Source organism: Mesoplodon bidens, assembly GCF_964165515.1.
Source record: "Mesoplodon bidens genome assembly, chromosome: 2".
In the NCBI taxonomy this organism is placed as follows: Eukaryota; Metazoa; Chordata; class Mammalia; order Artiodactyla; family Ziphiidae; genus Mesoplodon; species Mesoplodon bidens.
In genome coordinates, this window is record NC_138177.1 from 43,901,812 (window position 1) to 43,924,869 (window position 23,058).

At 37.0% G+C, this 23,058-nt stretch overlaps 1 protein-coding gene across 2 annotated transcripts in view; it reads left to right on the forward strand.

Moving 5' to 3' along the window:
• Positions 1–23,058, forward strand: part of PLA2G4A (phospholipase A2 group IVA) — a 159,112-nt gene that overhangs the window by 25,235 nt on the left and 110,819 nt on the right. For both annotated transcript variants that reach the window (XM_081225468.1, XM_081225469.1), the window contains exons 2-3: positions 490–592; positions 19,203–19,284. In XM_081225468.1, coding sequence (XP_081081594.1) covers positions 560–592; positions 19,203–19,284 — 115 coding nt within the window. In that variant the 5' untranslated portion in view covers positions 490–559. The remainder of the gene's footprint in view (positions 1–489; positions 593–19,202; positions 19,285–23,058) is intronic.

A 23,058-nucleotide genomic window follows, 5' to 3' on the forward strand; every position in this document is an offset into this window, starting at 1 on the left:
TTTAAAACATCAGCATTAAAATTGAAATTTAACATGATATGTTTTTAAAATTCTTAACAAATAGCTAAAGTGAAAAATGTTCCTTTTTTATTGTGAATTTGTGTAATACTGATCCAGTTAAGAAAACAAACAGTAGCATGTGGTTTTTAAATTATAAATAGTACAAAAACAATTTTAATTTTCTGTAATTTCAATATATTTCTCATGAAATACTTGGCAAATGCAAAAAAAAAATTCCTGGAGTTTCCCAGTAATTACTCACAGAATAAATTTGAACAAAGAAATATGGAAATTAAGAAGTACTATCAGAATATGTTTATCCTTTCCTAAATTATGTGAGTATACCCATGCATATAAACAATTAACGAGCTCAATCTAACTGGGCCCCTTTGGTAGAGTTTTATTTCCTAAGGTTCACACCCATTATCATCTAAATCTTGGGAATACATCCAAGAGAAGGCTTAACAATAAGGATTGTTTATTTTGTAGGTTTTAAAGACGCTAGAGTGCCAGAGAAGACTTTTGAAGTGTGAAGAGATTTCCTGTAATTGAAATCAACATGTCATTTATAGATCCTTATCAGCACATTATAGTAAGTCATTTACTGTTTATATATTCTTCTGGAAGGGGGCAGACATACTTTTGTGCATGAGTATTACCGATGTTGCTAGTAAAGTATAAAACTCTATGAAAAGCCTTGGATTTTTTTTTTTTTTTTTTTTTTTTTGGCGGTACACGGGCCTCTCACCGCTGTGGCCCCTCCCGTCGCGGAGCACAGGCTCCGGACGCGCAGGCCCAGCGGCCATGGCTCACGGGCCCAGCCGCTCCGCGGCATGTGGGATCCTCCCGGACCGGGGCACGAACCCGCGTCCCCTGCATCGGCAGGCGGACTCTCAACCACTGCGCCACCAGGGAAGCCCAAGCCTTGGATTTTTAATGAAAATCATATGAACTTAGTGTGTTTCAAATAAGGTAGAATCTGTAATAAAAGTAACTCATCTCCTCTTTTTATCACTAGTAAGTTTACAGAAAAGAGGGACTTGGAGGGAAGAAATACTAAAATATATGTAACAGTATTAAACATTCATGGAACAGTAAAAAGTGTAGTTATCACTCAGCAATTATCAGCCTGCACACTTCACATGGATTGACAGAGAGAAGATAAAATAATTATTGACTTAAGGGCTATATTTTGGTATGCATTTTCAGAGTAATTAATTTTGTAAACTCTCCCTTAGTTAGATATATTTAAGCAAACTCTTTTATAGGTGGGCAATTTTTAATAAAAAGTTGAATAATTCAAATTTTGGTATGTAATTTTCCAAACTCTGTTGGAAGTGTACACTCTTTCTTCTGATCAAAAAAGCAGAGCAGAAAAATTTCTTTGTTGAATTTAACACTTGAGATCCAGTTAGATTTATATGGACTAAAAATAGTTTTTATGGATATTAAGGAATAATACAAAGCCTATTTTTATTCAGAATGAAACACTCTTCTCTTACCCTACAGCCCTTTCGAGCTGCCATCCTCTTTCTTTCCCTGCCTGGATAGCAAGGATTAATGTACTATAATTTTTTGTAGTTCTTTCTTCCATTCACAACTTGAATCATTGAAAACTGGACTCAGGTTTCCCACTTTACAGGAAGGTCTCATCAAGGGCCTCTTTGGTGCTGAATCAAATAGATTCTTCAGGTCCCCTCCCCCACCCCCATCTCTGTTGGTCATTCTCCTCTTCTTAAAACTCCTTAAAAGTTTTTTTTTTTTTGCAAGCTTCTCTTAATGTTTGACTCCTTTTGTAAACTGAGGCATAGCATATATAAAGTGCATAAATTTTAATTGTTCAGCTTGATGGATTTTTACATATGTATTCCACCCATGAAACCATCATACAGATAAAAATACACATTATAAGTACCCTGGAAGAGTTGTTCAAGTCCCTTCCAGTCAATAAACTCCACAAAACTAACCAATATTTGTCTTCTATTACCAAAGATCAGGTTTCCTGTTCTTGACCCTCAGTAGATGCCTGCATTCAACATTTTGTCTGCGAGATTCATTCATGTTATTGTGAGGAGTAGAATTCCACACTTCTACATTGCCATGTAGTATCTCATTATCTGAATACGGTATACCACAAACTATTTATCTAGTCTACTGATAGCCCTCATGTCCTCACCGAATGGCAATGGTACCTTTGCTAAATATCAGGCAACCATATATGTGTGGCTTGGTTTCTTTTCTGTTCTATTGGTCTATTAGTCTTTGTTTGCCCCAGTACCAATCTATCTTAATGTCTATAGCTTTGAAATGTGTCTTTATGTATGGTAGTGTAAATCCTCCAACTTTTTCTTCTTCAAGATTGTCTTGGCTTTTCTTAGGCCTCTGCATTTCCATATAGGTTTTGAAATCAATTTGTCAACATACACACACATACACATACACACGCACACACAAATGCTGAGATTTTTATTAATACTGAAATTATTCTGTAGGTGGATTAGGGGAGAGATGACATGATAGTAATATTGAATCTTCTAATCTGTTTACAATCATGAAACTAATGTTAAACTAATGTTTCACTAGAAACTAAAAAGCTAACGTTGTATTTACATGGAAATACAAGTGTTTTTTACACATCCAGTGAACTTACAGAATTTCTTTATTAATTCTAATAGTTTGAAGTTTTTTTAGATTTTCAACTTACACATTCCTGTTATCAGTGAATAATTCCAGTTTTCCTTCCACCGTTATGGTGTTCTGTAGATGAATTTAAACACTGAAGGTAGGTGCAGATTAGTTTTTTCTTACCCTACCACCTCAAGAGAGATGGATAATTTCTATAACTCAGAGAATTCAATCAAAGTGTTCATTCTTAAACCTTAACATGAAAGCTGGCGCTTGAAACTGAGAAGGAAGATAAGGTTAAGGTGTATAGCCCTGAGCTTGAGACAAAGACCAATAATAATTCTAAATCTTAACATTTATACTTTCAATCCAGTTTATCTCCAAATCTATTTTAATATTTTTTTCTGAGCACTTATCACCATTTATTGAATGCCCATTGTGTACTACTCCCTGTCAGTAGGCACTGGGAAATCAAAATAATCCTTGAATTGAGCTTATGTCTAGCAGAAGAATAATTTATAATAACTTTAAGGGCTCTGATAAGAGACAATGAAGATTACTCTGGGAATATACAACATGAATAACTAATAACAGGAATCCTTCTGGAATTCCTAAAGGAAGTGACATGGAAGCACAGACCTGAAGGTATAGTAGAAGTTAGGTGAAGAGAGAGAAAATGACTTTTCTGGATTGGAAAAAGCATATGTGAAGTAGTCTGGAGGTGAGAAATTACATGATATAAGGAAATGAAAGAATTTCGGTATGGCTGGAGCATGACACATTTCAAAGAAATTATTATTTCAAAAGACCTTCCCTTTTCTGCCTAATATGACCAGGCCTGCTATGCAGGCCTCTCATGTCTCATGTCAGATGGCCGTATTAACTGGCCATTTCATTTCTTTTTTTAACATGGCAGAGCATATTTAAAACCAAATTGCATCTGGATGTTTTAAGACTCATTTCTGTCACCTTTTCTTGCAAATTTTGTTAACTATAGACAAATATTTAGGCCATAATAATTACCTATGTGGCATCTTAATATGATGAAGCATGCTAAAACCACATATCTGTATCACATTTTTCTTGACCTTCTCCAGCATCAGAATTGGACAATCATTTAGCGTTCCGGTGTATAGCCCTTTTCAATGAGAGGGGTCCTAAGAGCTTTATACTTTCATTCATGCTTGTTTTTGCTGTGTGTGTGGAAAAAAAAACTGTGCATGTGTGTGTGTAAATTTTTTTAGTGACAAAATTTCCTGCCCTAGTTTTCACAGAAGGATACTTTTCAAAATATATAACCGAGAATACTTTTATTAAAAAGCAAAGATGGGGAAAACTAAGCCAACTTACTAGTAATGAAGGGTGCCAGACAAGTCGACTCAGTTTTGGCTGCCTCAAGGCGGTGAAGATTGGACTCATCCTCACCACACCTGTAATGCAGGAACATGTTGGGGAATCGTGTGGGCTGATGCAGCAAGTTCTCTTGTTTCCAATGGTGCCAGCTTTTAAGAATGTAGGAGAAAATGGAGTAATATATATATGGCACAATGCAGTTCCCATATGTCTAGAGTTGTTCTGAGGTACTTTCCATCCTGAAGGGCATTTGTGTCTCCAGAATCTACTGAAGTTCTTTTGGACCAGGAAGATATCAATATTGCAAAGATAAATCAAATATAAAATACTTATAAAAATTTCCATCTTTTTACTCTGAAAAGATGAGTCATTTCTCTGGAGTGAAAAAAAATCTAGAACTCTTCCCACCACCGATTAGCAATGGAGGGCCACTGCCCCACATCCACAGAAAACTGAGGTTGTGTCCACACTGAGGTCAACCACCTGGGTATGCGAGCATGACTGCCTGCTAAAATACAGGGACATTTGAAAAAGGTCATTGTAGGATGACTGGAAATGTTACCAAAAAAGTAGAAAGCTATTATTCTAGATTATTATGGTAACAGGGGGAAAAAAAAAACACTGGAGTAGGTAATCAAAGAACTAGTGTTTTAGTGGTAGTTCCAGACTTTAGTTACGTGCTCTTGAGCACTTAAACTGACTTTCAGCTTCTTCATATGAAGTATGAGTAGTACCTGCTGTGTCTGTTCCACGGGGCTTTTATAAATAATAAATCATTATGTACACAAGCATTCTTTAGAAACTTAATAAGGTAGGATATTTCTAGGGGGCATCAGAAGGTGAGATAGTGCTGCTGGGAAATCAGAAATATAAAGGTGACAAAACTATTACAAAATCACAGCACTGTGCACAAAAGAATAATGAGTTTTATGGCAAATAGCATTTTTTTAACATCTTTATTGGAGTATAATTGCTTTACAATGGTGTGTTAGTTTCTGCTTTATAACAAAGTGAATCAGTTATACATATACATATGTTCCCATATCTCTTCCCTCTTCCATATCCCTCCCTCCTACCCTCCCTATCCCACCACTCTAGGTGGTCACAAAGCACTGAGCTGATCTCCCTGTGCTATGCGGCTGCTTCCCACTGGCTATCTATTTTACATTTGGTAGTGTATATATGTCCATGCCACTCTCTCACTTTGTCCCAGCTTACCCTTACCCCTCCCCATATCCTCAAGTCCATTCTGTAGTAGGTCTGTGTCTTTATTCCCGTCTTACCACTAGGTTCTTCATGACCTTTTTTTTCCCTTAGATTCCATATATATGTGTTAGAATATGGTATTTGTTTTTCTCTTTCTGACTTACTTCACTCTGTATGACAGACTCTAGGTCCATCCACCTCACTACAAATAACTCAATTTCATTTCTTTTTATGGCTGAGTAATATTCCATTGTATATATGTGCCACATCTTCTTTATCCATTCATCTGTCGATGGACACTTATAGGTTGCTTCCATGTCTTGGCTATTGTAAATAGAGCTGCAATGAACAGCAAATAGCATATTTTTTGTGAGCACTAACAAATTCTAGACAAGTGAGGAAGAGGGCAGTTAGGAATAAGCTTCTAGCCTTTTCCTGATACCAGCCATTCCCTGCCACAAGCCTCTAACCTGAGGCAGAAGTACACACTTTTAAAGTAAGGTCCATATTTCTGCTTCTTCACCACAGAGCACAGATTAGAAATCCCTAGAAGGTCACCAAGTTTACTTCTCAGTTCTTGAATTTCGATTTGGTTCTTTTTAAAAACTTCTGAGCCATTTTTTATAGTTTCCAGTTTCATGTAGTCATACTTAAGTTTGACTTCCATTTCCTTAGACATGGTAAGTGTAGTGTGGCTGTTTCATGGAGGGGGCTGTTTCTGTGCCTGTTAATTAATTGTGCTGGTTTGTAGTCTTGGTGTCATACCTCCTTGTGTTCCTAATTATCTTTGATTTTTCTTAACATTATAATAATGAAAAATTATCTGTAGAAATAATTCTTCAGAATTTTATTTGTTTCTGTCAGGCTCCTCGGGAAGCTAGCATTCTGGGACAAATATAATCCTAGTTTCAAGTTAGTTGTTTTCTGGGTCCCCTGGATGACACTAAAATAGGGAGCCAGTATGTGGAGGGGCTGTTCATACTTATTCCTATGGTGCAATCTGTAGTTTTAGGCTTGAAACAAGGGAGCGGTTTACTAGGGTCCTTATCCTTAGAGGGCTCCTAATCCCTCAGCCTCTCAGCCTCCTCCTCTCTGGATCAACAAATGCTCCTGTGGCAAATCCTGTGTTTCTTTGCTCCCCTTGATCTCTGTCCTGGGAGTTAAGGCCTTCCCATCTTGTTGCTTCTTTGTTACTGTATTAGTCAGTGTTCTCTGATTGATTAGAAACAGAACCAGTAGGAAGTAGATAGATAGATAGATAGATAGATGTCTTAATTCATTTGGGCTGCTGTAACAATACCACAGACTGGGTAGCTTATGAACAGCAGAAATTTATTGGTCATACATATGGAGTCTGGGAAGTCCAAGACTGAGACACTGGAATGGTTGCTTTTGATGAGGGCTTTAGCCACGGTGTCCACAAGGTGGAAGGGGAAAGGAATCTCTCTGGATTCTTTTATAAAGGCACTTATCCGTTCGTGGGGGTTCCTTGCCCCTCCCAAATATCCCATCTCCTAATACCATTATCTTTGGGGGCTTAGGATTTAACATGTATTTTGGGGGGGCACAAACATTCAGACCATAACAGATAGATTGATCTAGATACGAGATTTATTGTGAAGAATTGTCTTATGAGGTTATGGAGACTGGGAAGTCCCACAGTCTGCTATCTGCAAACTGGAGACCCAGGACAGACAAGGGTGTAATTCAGTTCAAGTCAGGAGATAAAATGAGATGTCTCAGCTCAAGCAGTGAGACAGGAAAAAAGGGGCAAACTCCTCCTTTTATTCTTTTCAGGCCCTCAACAGATTGGAGGCCAACCCACACTGGAGATGGTACTTTCCTTTCCTGAGTCCACTGATTCAAGTGCTAATCTCATCTGGAAGCACCCTCATAGACACACACAGAAATAATGTTTAAACTGAGCACCTTTTGGGCCAGTCAAGCTGACAAATAAAATTAACCATCACAGTTACTTTTAGGAAAATGTTTACTTATTTTGTAAAACCTTATCCAGTTTTTATTTATTTTCTGTGGGAAGCGGTAACCCAGATTATTTAGTCTGCCATTATCACAAGTGGAATTCAACTAATTCTTTTACTCTAAATCAATAATGCCTCTAGATAATTCCAAGGAGATAGATAATCATCTCATCTTAAAAGATTTCCACAGATGGTAAAATTATCCCCCAAACTTGATGTTCAGTATTGCCTTATGTGAAATTCTAATATCAGAATCTGGATTTGTATCAGGAGACCCTTGAAAAATTCCATGTAGTTGGTAATATTATAATTGCCATTTTACAGATGAAGAAAGCAAGGCTGAAAGGGGTTCCCGGACCCAATTCCAACATGTGCGTGGAGACTTCTTTACACCAACAAGTAATTCTTGGACACTGGCAGAGTGGTGAAGAATTCAACTCAATTCTATCATTATAAAATTATATTATAAAAATATGCATTGATATATATTTGATCATCTGAATAACCAAATATATATTTTTCCTATAAATCACAGTATTGCAAGGGTAGAAAACTGAGATAGAAACTATAAAGCACTGTATTGTAAATACCCTTCTGACTCAGGTCTGTGTCTTTTAATCACTTTTCACTTAATGAAAAGAACAAGTAAGACCAAGAGGTTTTTAAGAAGTCCCTTAAAATAAGGATATATTCTCCAAAATAGTAAGTATATCCATATTTCCGAGTTTGTTAGATCTACTAGATTTAAAACTCACATCTGAAAATCATCAATGCAAAGACATCTTAGATTTTAATGAACATGTCATATCACCTAGGTTAGTAATTCTAAACCAAGTAAATATCTCTGCCACCCAAAGGACTTTAAGGATGTATGGGGAGAACTTTTCAAGTGCACATGCTACTTCATGTGTTCTAGTGAGCCCCTCCAGGAGGGCGAAGGTATACCTATACTTCACAGGCCTTAACTCAGCCATAATTACTCCTAGGAGGGTGTAGATTTTTTCAAGATTATTGTGACCTGAAAAATGGGTTCACCTCTTGGCAGGTGTCGAACCAAAAGACACAACCAAGCAAAAGATCAAGAGAAGAAAGGATTTATTACTTGCAGCAAGTAAGGAGAACACAGGGGATCTTTCCCAAAGAGCTGTCTCCCAAACAACAAAGTCAGGGGAGTTTTAAGCTAAGGGTACATGCATCTTCATGAAGGGGCTTAAGCAGAGGAGAATTCAGTATAGAGTTGCAGCAGAGGTCAACAGAGTCCAAGCTTTAGTTGATTGAAGTCATAAAGGTCAGAAAAGGTCAACATCATCTTCCCCTAGGTTCTAGTTGATCTAGTGGTTGAGTGCTTCAGGCTTATCTTTACCATTGAAACGGAACTGGGAGTACTTAATAACTGACATATTATCTTTGCTTTTGTTATTTCTCTTGCCTGATGACAATCCTTTGTCTCTTCATTCTTTTTTTCCCTTAAGGTCATTAATTACTGAGACCTGTTCAAGGACAAGCATTGTGGCCAGGCTTAGATCTCAAAATGGCTTATGCCAAAAATGGCTTCTCTTATGTCATGAAAGCCATTCCTAGTTCTCTTTCTCCAGGGACCCCTACCTTATCTGCTTACAGTATTGAGGGAAGAAAAAAGCTAATGTTAAAAAAAAATTTTTTTTGTGGTAGTATAGCTGCTTAATTACCATTGGACTAGAATCTATATCAATTAAAATTTAGGTGTTAAAAGTTTGGGTGATTATTTATTTTGGGTATCTTGAAGATATTAGAGTCACAATACATTCATGGTGAATATGTCATTAAATGAGTATTTTAGACCCAAGTTATCACCATCAATTTTTTTTTTTTTTTGGTACTGGTTTCACTGGTAGAGCAGCCCCAGTAATCCTGATTAAAATAGGACCTAAAATCTTCTAATTTCAGTGAAAATGAACTCTAAGTTTACTTGAATATTTAAAGATACATATATTATAATACAATGTTATTACTATATTTGACAGATATACTTATTGTGCAAATGGAAAATTTCTTATTCATGAGGGAGAAGAAACTCAAGTAATATTTCTGAGTATAATTTTCTTTAATGATATCTGCTGAAGTTAAATTCTGTTGCCAAATTAGGTGGGTGTTTTGGACATATAGCCAATTTTGGACATTTGTACATATAGCCAATCCATGACTGACAGTTCTTAAAGCAAGTTTAGATAGCACTGTTGATTTTAAGTAGAAAAACTGATTGCTCTTTTAAAAATGTGGGAGAATAGTAGCGTGATGTTCGTGCCTCTTAAAAGTATTAGAATGAAACCACACCAGGAAGTGACACTGAAAATAAGTATCTTATCTAAAAAAGTATCTTCACTCTTGGATGACATCAAAGCAGCCATTCTTTTTAAAATTGCTGATATCTGTTTGAAGTTGCCTGTTGATGATTATGGTGATCTCTGTATTCAGTAATGAGATTCTGTAGTCCTTATCATACTAACAGTCCTTAGTTTTAATTTGATTTAAATTAGGCAATGGCAGTTGAATAGAAAAAAATATTTGTATGCAGAATCTACCTTCTCTTCCATCCATCAGATTTGTTTTATGATTGTTCTTCATTTCTTCTTTGTAACAGTAGAACTCTCAACAGAATAGGACACTCATCAGATTGATTTTGCATAAATTGACTGGTTCTTTTTTCCGGTGCCCAATCATTTTAGTTACAGATGTCATTATAATTCTCCAGAATGAATTTAATACAGTAGCAGTTTTCATGATGACTTGAAATTGTAACTGTGAAAAAAAAAAGGGTCATGATTTTCACTATGAAAACGATTATGGATAAAGAAAGACACTCAGCGTAGGGTGATTGGAGACCTGAAGGCAAGGCTTAATCTTCGTGACTAAATCAGGGTATTAAGCTTATATTTGACAACTCAATTTAAATATGGCATCTCTTTTTGTCAACTACCAAGTAGCATTGTGCTGAGCTATTAGGTTCCCCCCTAGGGAACACTGGTTTTGTATTCAATAACATTATTTCCTCTGGCACCATCCCTGAGACATAACCAAAAGTCACTTATCCAGAATTGCCTTTGAAGCCATCTGGTCCTGGGCTTTTGTTTGTTAGAAGATTTTTAATAACAGTCTCAATTTCAGTGCTTGTGATTGGTCTGTTTATATTTTCTGTTTCCTCTTGGTTCAGTCTCGGAAGGATGTGCTTTTATAAGAATTTGTCCATTTCTTCCAGTTGCTTGTAGTAATCTCTCATGATCCTTTGTATTTCTGCAGTGTCAGTTGTTACTTCTCCTCTTTCATTTCTAATTCTATTCATTTGAGTCTTCTCCCTTTTTTTCTTGATGAGTCTAGTTAAAGGTTTATCTATTTTGTTTATCTTCTCCAAGAACCAGCTTTTGGTTTCATTGATTTTTGCCATTCTTTCCTTCATTTCTTTTTCATTTATTTCTGATCTGATTTTTATGATTTCTTTCCTTCTGTTAATTTTGGGGATTTTTGTTCTTCTTTCTCTAATTGCTTTAGATGTAAGGTTACTTTATTTGAGATGTTTGTTGTTTCTTAAGGTAGGATTGTATTGCTATAAACTTCCCTCTTAGAACTGCTTTTAGTGCATCCCATAGGTTTTGGGTCGTGTTTGGGTTTTCATTGTCATTTGTTTCTAGGTATTTTTTGATTTCCTCTTTGATTTCTTCAGTGATCTCTTGGTTATTCAGTAGTGTATTGTTTAGCCTCCATGTGTTTGTATTTTTTACAGATTTTTTCCTGTAATTGATATCTAGTCTTATAGTGTTGTGGTCGGAAAAGATACTTGATACAATTTCAATTTTCTTAAATTTGCCAAGGCTTGATTTGTGACTCAGGATATGATCTATCCTGGAGAATGTTCCATGAGCACTTAAGAAGAAAGTATAATCTGCTGTTTTTGGATGGAATGTCCTATAAATATCAATTAAGTCCATCTTGTTTAATGTATCATGTAAAGCTTGTGTTTCCTTATTTATTTTCATTTTAGATGATCTGTCCATTGGTGAAAGTGGGGTGTTAAAGTCCCCTACTATGATTGTGTTACTGTTGATTTACCCTTTTATGGTTGTTAGAATTTGCCTTATGTATTGAGGTGCTCCTATTTTGGGTGCATAAATATTTACAATTGTTATATCTTCTTCTTGGATCGATCCCTTGATCATTATGTAGTGTCCTTCTTTGTCTCTTGTAATAGTCTTTGTTTTAAAGTCTATTTTGTCAGATATGAGAATTGCTACTCCAGCTTTCTTTTAATTTCCATTAGCATGGAATATCTTTTTCCATCCCATCACTTTCAGTCTGTATGTGTCCCTAGGTCTGAAGTGGGTCTCTTGTAGACAGCATATATATGGGTCTTGTTTTTGTATATATTCAACCAGTCTATGTCTTTGGGTTGGAGCATTTAATCGATTTACATTTATGGTTATTATCGATATGTATGTTCCTATTACCATTTTCTTAATTGTTTTGTGTTTTTTATTGTCGGTCTTTTCCTTCTCTTGTGTTTCCTGCCTAGGGAAATTCCTTTAGCATTTGTTTTAAAGCTGGTTTGGTGGTGCTGAATTCTCTTAGCTTTTACTTGTCTGTAAATGTTTTAATTTCTCTTTCGAATCTGAAGGAGATCCTTGCTGGATAGAGTAATCTTGGTTGTAGGTTTTTCCCTTTCATCATTTTAAATATATTGTGCCACTCACTTCTGGCTTGCAGAGTTTCTGCTGAAAGATCAGCTGTTAACCTTTGGGGATTCCCTTGTATGTTATTTGTTGTTTTTCCTGCTTTTAATATTTTTTCTTTGTATTTAATTTTTGATAGTTGATTAATATGTGTCTTGACGTGTTTCACCTTGGATTTATCCTGCATGGGATTCTCTGCATTTCCTGGACTTGATTGACTATTTCCTTTCCCATATTAGGGAAGTTTTCAACTTTAATCTCTTCAAATATTTTCTCAGTCCCTTTCTTTTTCTCTTCTTCTTCTGGGACCCCTCTATAATTCGAATGTTGGTGCATTTAATGTTGTCCCTCAGGTCTCTGAGACTGTCCTCAATTCTTTTATTCTTTTTTCTTGATTCTGCTCTGCCATAGTTATTTCCACTTTTTTACCTTCCAGGTCCCTTATCTGTTCTTCTGCCTCAGTTATTCTGCTATTGATTCCTTCTAGAGAATTTTTAGTTTTATTTATTTTGTTGTTCATCATTGTTTGTTTGCTCTTCTAGGTCCTTGTTAAACATTTCTTGTGCTTTCTCCATTCTATTTCCAAGATTTTGGATCATCTTTACTATCATTACTCTGAATTCTTTTTCAGGTAGACTCCCTATTTCCTCTTCATTTGTCTGGTCTGATGGGTTTTTACCTTGCTCCTTCATCTGCTGTGTGTTTCTCTGTCTTCTCATTTTGCTTAACTTACTTTTTCTAGGACCTCATTTTCACAGGCTGCAGGTTCATAGTTCTCATGTTTTTGGTGTCTGCCCTCAGTGACTAAGGTTGGTTCAGTGGGTTGTGTAGGCTTCCTGGTGGGGGGGATTGGTGCCTGTGGTCTGGTGAGTGAGGCTGGATCTTGTCTTTCTGGTAGCAGAACCCCATCCGGTGGTGTGTTTTGCAGTCTGTGAACTTATTATGATTTTAGCAGCCTCTCTGCTAATGGGTGGGGTTGTGTTGCTGTTTTGCTAGTTGTTTGGCTTAGGGTGTCCAGCACTGTAGTGTGCTGGTCGTTGAGTGGAGCTGTGTCTTAGCGTTGAGAAGGAGATCTCTGAGACAGCTTTTGCCATTTGATATTACGTGGAGCTAGGTGGTCTCTGGTGGTCCAATGTCCTTAACTCAGCTCTCCCACCTCAGAGGCACAGGCCTCACACCCGGCCAGAACTCCAATACCCTGTCAGCCACACAGCTCAGAAGAAAAGGGAGAAAGAAAGAAAGAATGAAATAAAATAAAGTTATTAAAATAAAAGAATTATTAAAAAGTAGAAAAATTAAAAGATAATAAATAAGAAAAGAAAAAATAAATAAAAACGGGCAGACAGAACCCTAGGACAAATGGTAAAAGCAAAGCTATACAGAGAAAATCACAGAAAGAAGCATACACATACACACTCACAAAAAGAGAAAAAGGAAAAAATATCTCTATCTATCTATCTATATATATATAAAAAAGGAAGAGAGCAACCAAATCAATAACCAAATATACCAATGATAATAAACTCTAAATACTCAACTAAGATAAACATAAAACTAGGAACAAATTAGATGCAGAAAGCAAACCTCAAGTCTACAGTTGCTCCCAAAGTCCACTGCCTCAAATTTGGGATGATTCATTGTCTATTCAGGTATTCCAGTGATACAGGTATATCAAGCTGATTGTGAAGATTTAACCCACTGCTCCGGAGGCTGCTGGGAGGAATTTCCCTTTCTCTTCTTTGTTTGTACAGCTCCTTGGGCTCAGCTTTGGATTTGGCCCCACCTATGCGTGTAGGTCGCCTGAGGGCATCTATTTTTCTGCTCAGATGGGACTGGGTTAAAGGAGAAGCTGATTCAGGGGCTCTGGCTTACTCAGGCCAGGGGGAAGTAGCGGTACAGAATGCGGGGTGAGCCTGCAGTGGCAGCGGCCAGCATGACGTTGCAACTGCCTGAGGTGTGACATATGTTCTTCTGGGGAAGTGGTCGCTGGATCACGGTACCCTGGCAGTGGTGGGCTGCACAGGCTCCCAGGAGGGGAGGTGTGGATAGTGACCTGTGCTTGTACACAAGCTTCTTGGTGGCTGTAGTAGCAGCCTTAGCATTTCATGCCTGTCTCTGGTGTCCACACTGATAGCCGAAGCTCACACCCATCTCTGGAGCTTGTTTAGGCAGTGCTCTGATTCCCCTCTCCTTGTGCACCCCGAAACAATGGTCTCTTGCCTTTTAGGCAGTTCCAGACATTTTCCCGGACTCCCTCCCTGCTAGCTGTCACACACTAGCCCCGTTCAGGCTGTGTTTGTGCAGCCAACCCCAGTCCTCTCCCTGGGATCTGACCTCCGAAGCCCGAGCCTCAGTTCCCAGCCCCCGCCTGCCCTGGCGGGTGAGCAGACAAGCCTCTTGGGCTGGTGAGTGCTGGTCGGCACAGATCCTCTGTGCGGGAATGTCTCCACTTTGCCCTCTGCACCCCTATTGCTACGCTGTCCTCCATGGCTCTGAAGCTTCCCCCCGCCACCCCGTTGCCCCCCATCTCCACTAGTGAAGGGACTTGCTGGTATGTGGAAACTTTTCCTCCTTCACAGCTTCCTCCCACTGGTGCTGGTCCCATCCCTATTCTTTTGTCTCTGTTTTTTCTCTTGCTTTTTGGGAAGTCTGAGGCCTTCTGCCCGCATTCAGTAGGTGTTCTGTAGGAGTTGTTCCACATGTAGATGTATTTCTGATGTATCTGTGGGGAGGAAGGTGATCTCCATGTCTTACTCTTCCACCATCTTGAAGGTCTCCTCTAGAGAGACTTTAGATCAACTACAGATATAATGCAGTAGATTGTAAATATCTGTACAACTTTAATAAATGGAAGCAGCCTTTTTTGCTATTAGGTATTGATGTTGATATTATTATTCTCTATAAGTAAAGGAATATAGAAAGAGTAAAGACATTGGGGACAGGAAGACTGGATTCTAATTCAGTTCTAACTTTTACTGTCTGTGAGATACTGGGAAATTACTTAACCTCTCACTTTACTCATCTATAAATACATATAATAACATCTATTTTATAGGGTTGTTGTGAATATAGGGTTGTTGTGAAAATGAGAATTTGCATCTATTAGAATGTGTAACAGATGGTTCATACTCAATGAATCCTTCTAATAAAAATTTCATCTTGCTGTACATGTTATTAATAAACATTTGACATATGAATACATTTGTAACAGTTTAAAAAAATGTTAAATAATTGTTGAGCATTGCTAATCATTTTTATCTTACAAGGGAGTTTTTAGGCATTTGAAAACCCATGTGGTATTAAATTTCTAGGATATGGAAAAATAGCATAGATGATTTTGGGAGTATGTACTATTATATATGATAATTATTGAAAAGTTCTCTTTAGTGGAGAAAGCTAATCCCTAAATTGGATTTTCAAGAACATTTGCTTATTCTCTTTCAGGCTCAGATATCATTTGTCTTTTTTTTTTTTTTTTTTTAATGTGGATGTCTAGTTTTTCCAGCACCATTTGATGAAAAGGCTATCTTTTTTCCATTGTATTGCCTTAGCTCCTTTGTAAAAGATCAGTTGACTATATGTGTATTGGTCTATTTTGGGGCTCTCTATTCTGTTCCATTGATCTATTTGTTTATTCTTTCATCAATGCCATACTGTTTTGATTACTGTAGCATTATAGTAAGTCTCGATGTCACGTAGCATCAGTCCTACAAGTTTATTCTTCTCCTTCAACATTATGTTGGCTATTCTGGGGTCTTTTGTCTTTCCATATAAACTTTAGAATCAGTTTGTTGATATCTACAAAATAACTTGCTGAGATTTTGATTGGGATGGCCTTGAATCTATAGATCAATTTGGAGAGAACTGATATTTTGACAATATTCAGTCTTCTATACATGAACATGGAATATTTCTCTTTTTATTTAGTTCTTGATTGCTTTCATTCATCAGAGTTTTGTAGTTTTCCTTATATAGACCTTGTACATTTTTTTTTAGATTTATACCTAAGTTTTTCATTTTTTGTGTGTGTGGGGGATGCTAATGTAAATGGTATTGTGTTTTAATTTCAAATTCCACCTGTTCATTGTTGGTATATAGGAAAGAGATTGAATTTTGCATATTAAACTTATATCCTACAACCTTGCTATAATCACTTCTAATTCCAGGAGTTTTAAAAACCAATTCACTTGGGTTTTCTACATAGTTAATCATGTCATCCATGAACAGAGACAGTTTTATTTCTTCCTTCACTACGCATACATCTTATATTTCCCTTTCTTATCTTATTGCGTTAACTAGGACATCCAGTACAATGTTGAAAGAAGTGGTAAGAGGGGACATCCTTGTCTTGATCTTTTCAGGAAAACTTCTAGTTTCACACCATTAACTATGATATTGGCTGTAGGATTTTTATAGGTGTTCTTTATCCAGTTGAAAAAGTTTCCATCTATTTTTAGGTTGCTGAGAGTTTTCATCATGAATAGGTATTGAATTTTGTCAAATACTTTTCTGTATCTATTGATATGATCATGTGATTTTTCTTCTTTAGACTGTTAATGTGATGGATTACAATAATTACTTTTCAAATGCTGAACCAGTCTTCCATACCTGGGATAAATCCCATGTGGTTGTGGTTATAATTCCTTTTATACATTGTTAGGTTTTATTTGCTAATAGTTTGTTGAGAATTTTTATATCTTTGTTTATGAGAGAAATTGGTCTGCAGTTTTCTTTTCTTGCAGTGCCTCTGTATGGTTTTGTTATCAGGATAAAGCTGGCTTCATAGAATGAGTTAGGAACTATTCTCTCTACTTCTATCTTCTGGAAGAGATTGGAGAACATTGGTATAATTTCTTCCTTAAGTGTTTGGTAGAATTTACCAGTGAATCCATTTGGGCCTGGTGTTTTCTGTTTTGAAAGGTTAAATTGTGACTCAATTTCTTTATAAACATAGGCCTATTAAGATTGTCTATTTCTATTTGTGTGAATTTTGGCAGATTTTGTCTTTCAAGGAATTGGACCATTTCATCTAGGTTTTGAAATTGTGGGCTTAGAATTGTTCATAGTGTTCCTTTAATATTCTTTTAATGTCCATATGATCTGTAATGAACTTCCTTCATTCGATTATGATATTTATAATTTGTGTTCTCTGTGTTTTTTTCTTATTTAGCCTTGCTAAAGGCTTATCAATTTTATTGATCTTTTCAAATTTTGATTTCATTGATTTTCTCTATTGATTTTCCATTTTTAATTTTATTCACTCCTCCAGTTCTTACAATTTTTCTTCTGCTTACTTGGGATTTAATTTGCCCTTCTTTTTCTAGTTTCCTAAAGTAGACACTTAGATAATTGATTTTAGGTCTTTCATATATATGTATGTATATATATATATATATATGTATATATATATGTATATATACACACACACACACACACACATATATCTGTCAGTGCTGTAAATTTCCCTCTAGACACTACTTTCACTGCATCCCACTAAACTTTGATAAGTTGTAGTTGCATTTTCATTTAGTTCCAAATATTTAAAAATTTCTCTTGAGACTTCTTGTTTGACATTTATGTTATTTAGAAGTTGTTTAATCTCCAAGTACTTTGTGATTTTTTTTAGCTATTATTGTGTAACTGATTTCTAGTTTAATTCCATTGTGAGAGTAGACATTGCAGTTTTGTTTCATGTTAGCTTAAGAATAATATGTACTATGCTGCTGTTAGATGAAGTAGTCTATAAGTGTTAATTATATCTAGTTGACTGATGGTGCTGTTGAGTTCAACTCTGTCCTTACTGATTTTCTGCCTGCTGCATCTGTTCATTTCTGATAGAGGGGTGTTGAAGTTTCTAATTATGATAGTGGATTCTCTCTCTCTCTTTTTTTTTTTTTTTTTTTTTTGGCCACAGCGCAGCATTCGGGATCTTAGTTCCCCAGCCAGGAATGAACCTGTACCCCCTGCAGTGGAAGCATGGAGTTCTAATCACTGGACCACCAGGGAATTCTCTCTCTGTTTCTCTTTTGTTTTTGTTTTTTTTTGGTGGGAGGAGTGCATGTGATTTTTGGTTGTACTATAAGGCAATATGCCTTTTTTTAAGCACTCATTTTTTTTATGATTGATAATTTCATGTATGTAGAATAAAACTTTGGCTATTCAGAGCCCTTCTGAATACAGAAGGCATTTCTCTTTGACAATAAACTTGAATAAGAATTATCTTGAGAGATTTTATATGCTTCTCTGCCTTTTTAAACAAGGTATGCTCATTATTCATGACTTCACCTCTTCTTGATGCTGTGTTATAAATCTGGACATAAATTACTCTGTTGATAGAGTGATATCTTCAGAAACTGTTGAATGCTGTATAACTTTTGCTCCTATATCCCACTACTGCTGGTCCTTATGAGTCCATTTTTATAATTTTTTTCTGCTTCCTTACTTTTAGACTCACTTTTCAGTATTGTCAGTATCTTAGCTTCTTTTTAATTAGTTATGGACTTTTTAACCAGTTAAGCAATTCTATTAAAATTATGAAAGGTAGGAGTAACTTATAAATGTGGGCCTCTCCTAAGATTAAACAAAAATGCTTGAGCTTTAGATAAAGAGTTTGTAATCTTTTCAGTTGCTCAGAGAACTTTGTGAGTTTCTGCTTTCCCATTCTGTTTTGGTGAGTAGAATCATTTGAGAACTAATATCCAGTTACGTGAAGTGTTTAATAAAGTCTTCTACCCGTTAATACTTCTTATGTGCATGCAAGCTATTAGGCTAATAGAAACTTTTTAACATTGTCACATATGGTTTTAACAAATAAATTAAAATTAATGTAAGTAGCTTGATGGTTATTGCTTTGGATCCAAAGGATTTTGAAAACTGCTCTGGAAATGTTATACCAAAAAAAGACTTTCATTGAACAGTAACAATAAAAACAAACACATTTAGATAAAGCAAACATCTTGCTCTGACTTCACCTTTCTAAGGCAGGTCTTGCTTATCACCTAGTATAAAGCCTGATTGTGCGCCTAGAAAGCCTGCAGTCCTGATTTACATTTTTCCCAAGGGCTTGGTAAACCCTGTAAAGCAGGGACTGCAAAGAAGTCCTAACAGTCAAGCTGCAGTGACATTTTAAAGCATGATATAAACTTAATCATTCTGTGCCGGAGAGAGGAAAGGATCAAAAAAGGAAAAGCCTCATGATCAAAGAATGTTTCTGGTATGCATGTTACTTCCTTTCAACTGGAATATTTTCAATTAGTCTCAAGGAAACAATGAAAACAATTTACCTGGATCCTATATTACAGGCTTATTTTAAATTCATTATGATTTTTTTTTCCAGGTGGAGCACCATTATTCCCACAAGTTCACAGTAGTGGTGTTACGTGCCACAAAAGTGACAAAGGGGGCCTTAGGTGACATGCGTAAGTGCTCTTATTTGCTTTTCTGTTGAAAATACGTAATTATGATTCACTCTTTAGTTGCCTGAGTTCCTTGACAAACCAGGGGCTGTCCCTTTTTCAGATGTGATAATCTTTGTCTACATCTTTGAATGGTAACATTTTCAGTGGTTCTCTGATACTCTTTTATCAGTCAGAATAGTGTTTTACCTTGACTTTACATTAATTGGGAGTACTTGGGATCAGATAAAATGACTGTCCTAGGACAGAGTTTTGGATTTCAAAGACATTTCCATTCTATTTTGGAAAGATGGCTGAGTCAAGACTTTAAACTAGCTGCCTCTGTGAGGTACTGTGCCTTTGGATTTTTTTTTTAAATGCAGTTTAATTCTTATGGCTTTAAGTGTGTTTATTATGTGTGCAAATAGCTCTAGAAACTGGTGTGGGACAGCTTGAAATGATATGAACCAAAGCCTGAGGATAATGTTGAATTAATTTGGTGGCAGTATCCTTCTACATTTTAAAATGCAGTTTTCCTGGTTAATCTTACCATGCAAATGACTAAGGGTCGTGGAGCTGGGAATACAAAGAAGGATGGATAAGTATTGTGATAACGAATTGGGTAAAGTTGTAGATTATTGCTAAAATATGGGAATGGCAATTTACTCCTCAGAATGGGTTTGGGGGAAAGAACGGAGATTGCAGTTTACCAGTCTGGGGAACAGGGAAGTCTTTCTGGCTGAAATGGCATTTACACTGGTTCTTGAAGGAAGAAAATCTTAGTGCTGAGAGCAGGGAGAATCCCAGGCAGAGAAAACAGCATGTTCAAAGGCGAGCGAAGGGCAGATTGCTTGTGAGGTCCCAGACTGTTAGAGACACACAGCAAAGGTGAAGGAGGACAAGCACTCATACAACAAGGCTGAGATTTTATCAGAAATGCAGTGGGAAGAATTTGATGGCATTTGAGTCACAAGTCACAGGATTGGCTCTTTATTTTAAAAAATATTTGTTCTGGCCATAGTACGTTAAATACATTGGAGGTGACTATAGAATCTGCTTTTTATATTTAAGAGTAGGAGGGAGAGCAGAAACTAACACACCACTGTAAAGCAATTATACTCCAATAAAGACGTTTAAAAAAAAAAAAGAATAGGAGGGACTTGAGCTTGTTGAAATCGCAATGAAAATGGGCCAATAGAGAGAGGTTAAATATTAAGGAATGAAGAATTTGGGCTCTGGGCTCAAGCCTTCAGTGAATGAAGGGTGTCCAGGAAGTTGGTAAAAGTTGGAAGGAGGGGGCCAGGAGGTGGAATCTAATGGCACGTGTTTTGGATGAGCAGTGCTTCTCAGGAGAGGTGACGGGAACAAGGACAATTTCTTCACATCTAGTCTGGACCAGGGGTTTATTTTCTAAATTTTATCTCATACATCCATCTACCCCATTTAATCACTCCTTTGCCAAAGCTTTTCTTAAGTTATTCTTTTGCTTTTTATAATTCTTTGCATTTTCATCAATTAAACGAGAGTTCACTGGAAGAAAGGCTCCTGTGAAAGAGAAGCCAGGGACTTCCCTGGTGGCACAGTGGTTAAGAATCCGCCTGCCAATGCAGGGGACACGGGTTCAAGCCCTGGTCGGGGAAGATCCTATATGCCGCAGAGCAACTAAGCCTGTGCACCCCAACTACTGAGCCTGCGCTCTAGAGCCTGTGAGCCATAACTACTGAGCCCATGTGCCACAATTACTGAAACCCACGCACCTAGAGCCTATGCTCCGCAACAAGAGAAGCTGCCGCAATGAGAAGCCCACGGACCACAACGAAGAGTAGACCCCGCTCGCCACAACTAGAGAAAGACTGCGCACAGCAACAAAGACCCATGCAGCCAAAAATAAATAAATTTATTTTTTAAAAAAAGAAGAAAGAGAATCCAAATTAGAAGCCATACACTACCAAATGTAAAATAAATAGCTAGTGGGAAGCAGCCGCGTAGCACAGGGAGATCAGCTTGGTGCTTTGTGATCACCTAGAGGGGTGGAATAGGGAGGGTGGGAGAGAGATGCAAGAGGGAGGGGATATGGGGATATATGTATGCATATAGCTGATTCACTTTGTTATACGGCAGAAACTAACACACCACTGTAAAGCAATTATACTCCAATAAAGATGTTTAAAAAAAAGATTAAAAAAAAAGTGGTACCCCCATGACCTTGAGAAAAGCACATGCCTTACAACTCTAGAGGTTGTACTGTTAGAAAAGCCATTCATAATTCAACTAAATGCTATGTCAGTGATTCGCCAGCCATGCAAGTTACTGACCTTTGGCTATCAGTGCAGAGCTCTGTCTTAGAGAGAGAATGGTTTTTACCATGCTTGAGATGAGTCCTACAGCAAGTCAAATTCTACTCTGAGTCGCCTTCAACTGGTATGGATCTGATTTCTTAGCTACTTTCCCCATAGGCCCCAGGCACTTTACCCGTGCTTATTTATTGTAATTAGGACAGGGAAGAGAGTAACTCTGCAAGTGTCATTTTAAATCTATTTGAGTTGATATTGATAATATTACTTAAAAATGAACATGAGATATTAATTCATGTAATGAAATAGGGAACAGGTACGTTTTAGGTCCCCACAGTGTACACAACACAGGTTGGACCCTTGATTTCCAAAAAGCTTTCTTTTTATTTTTTAAATTTTTATTCTTTTGGTCACACCTCACAGCTTGTGGGATCTTAATTCCCGGACCAGGGATTGAACCCCGGCCCCAGCAGTGAGAGCACAGAGTCCTAACCACTGGACTGCCAGGGAATTCCCAAAAGCTTCCTTTTTAAAGTGAAGGACGCTTGGAAGGAATAGCCACTGGAGATTAATCACTGTTGGAGAAAGGATAGTGTTGTGACATTCTGTTAATATTTCTATTCAGCATTTGTAATTTGATTTTATTTTTCTTGAATTAAATTTTTTTTGGGGGGAAGGAGATCATTGCCAACCCTTGATATCACCTTGATGAGTTTACAGGAAATCAGGAGGAGATAAAAAGAACAAAAGAGAGTCTTAGAGAAATAAATTCAATGATAAGGTTGGTAAGAAAAAGTAGAGGGACAATATACAGTGCCAAACGGTTTATTTTTGAGAAGTTGTAGGCGATTATAGTGAGAAAAGGCATGGGTGTTAGCTGTCACTTTTCTGAGAGGAGTTTTGATGATATTACTTGTTGAGCTTGATCTATACAGATTACCAAGTAAGCAGAATTTGGGATGTTTTTATACAGAAGTTCTTTAAAGATAGACAAGGATAGAACAGTAAACAATGTCCTAAGATCTGAAAAGGATGACAGAAACCTACACTCTCTTCTGTGTTGATAGCGTCCACATTTATTTAAAAAGGCAAATTTCCATAAAGTTTTGCATGTTGGCAAAGAATGACAGATTACTATTTGGTTTTTCAGCTTTACCTGTGTATGTAGGGGCTTTCTCGAGGGTGCCACATGAATCAAATAGTTGACACCTATATCTGCTTTACTTTTGAAAAAAAATTTTTGGCTGCACTGCGCAGCTTGTGGGATCTTAGTTCCCCGACCAGGAATCGAACCCGCACCCCCTGCAGTGGAAGTGTGGCGTCTTAACCACTGGACCGCCAGGGAAGTCCTATATCTGCTTTTTTTAAAAAAATATAATACCAAGATTATTTTATTTTTATTATTCATCCTATTCTAACTAGCTTTTTTTAGAAATACCATACTGCATTGCTAGAACATCATAATACCGTCAGCAGCACCCCATAAACTATCTTTAGAGGAGCC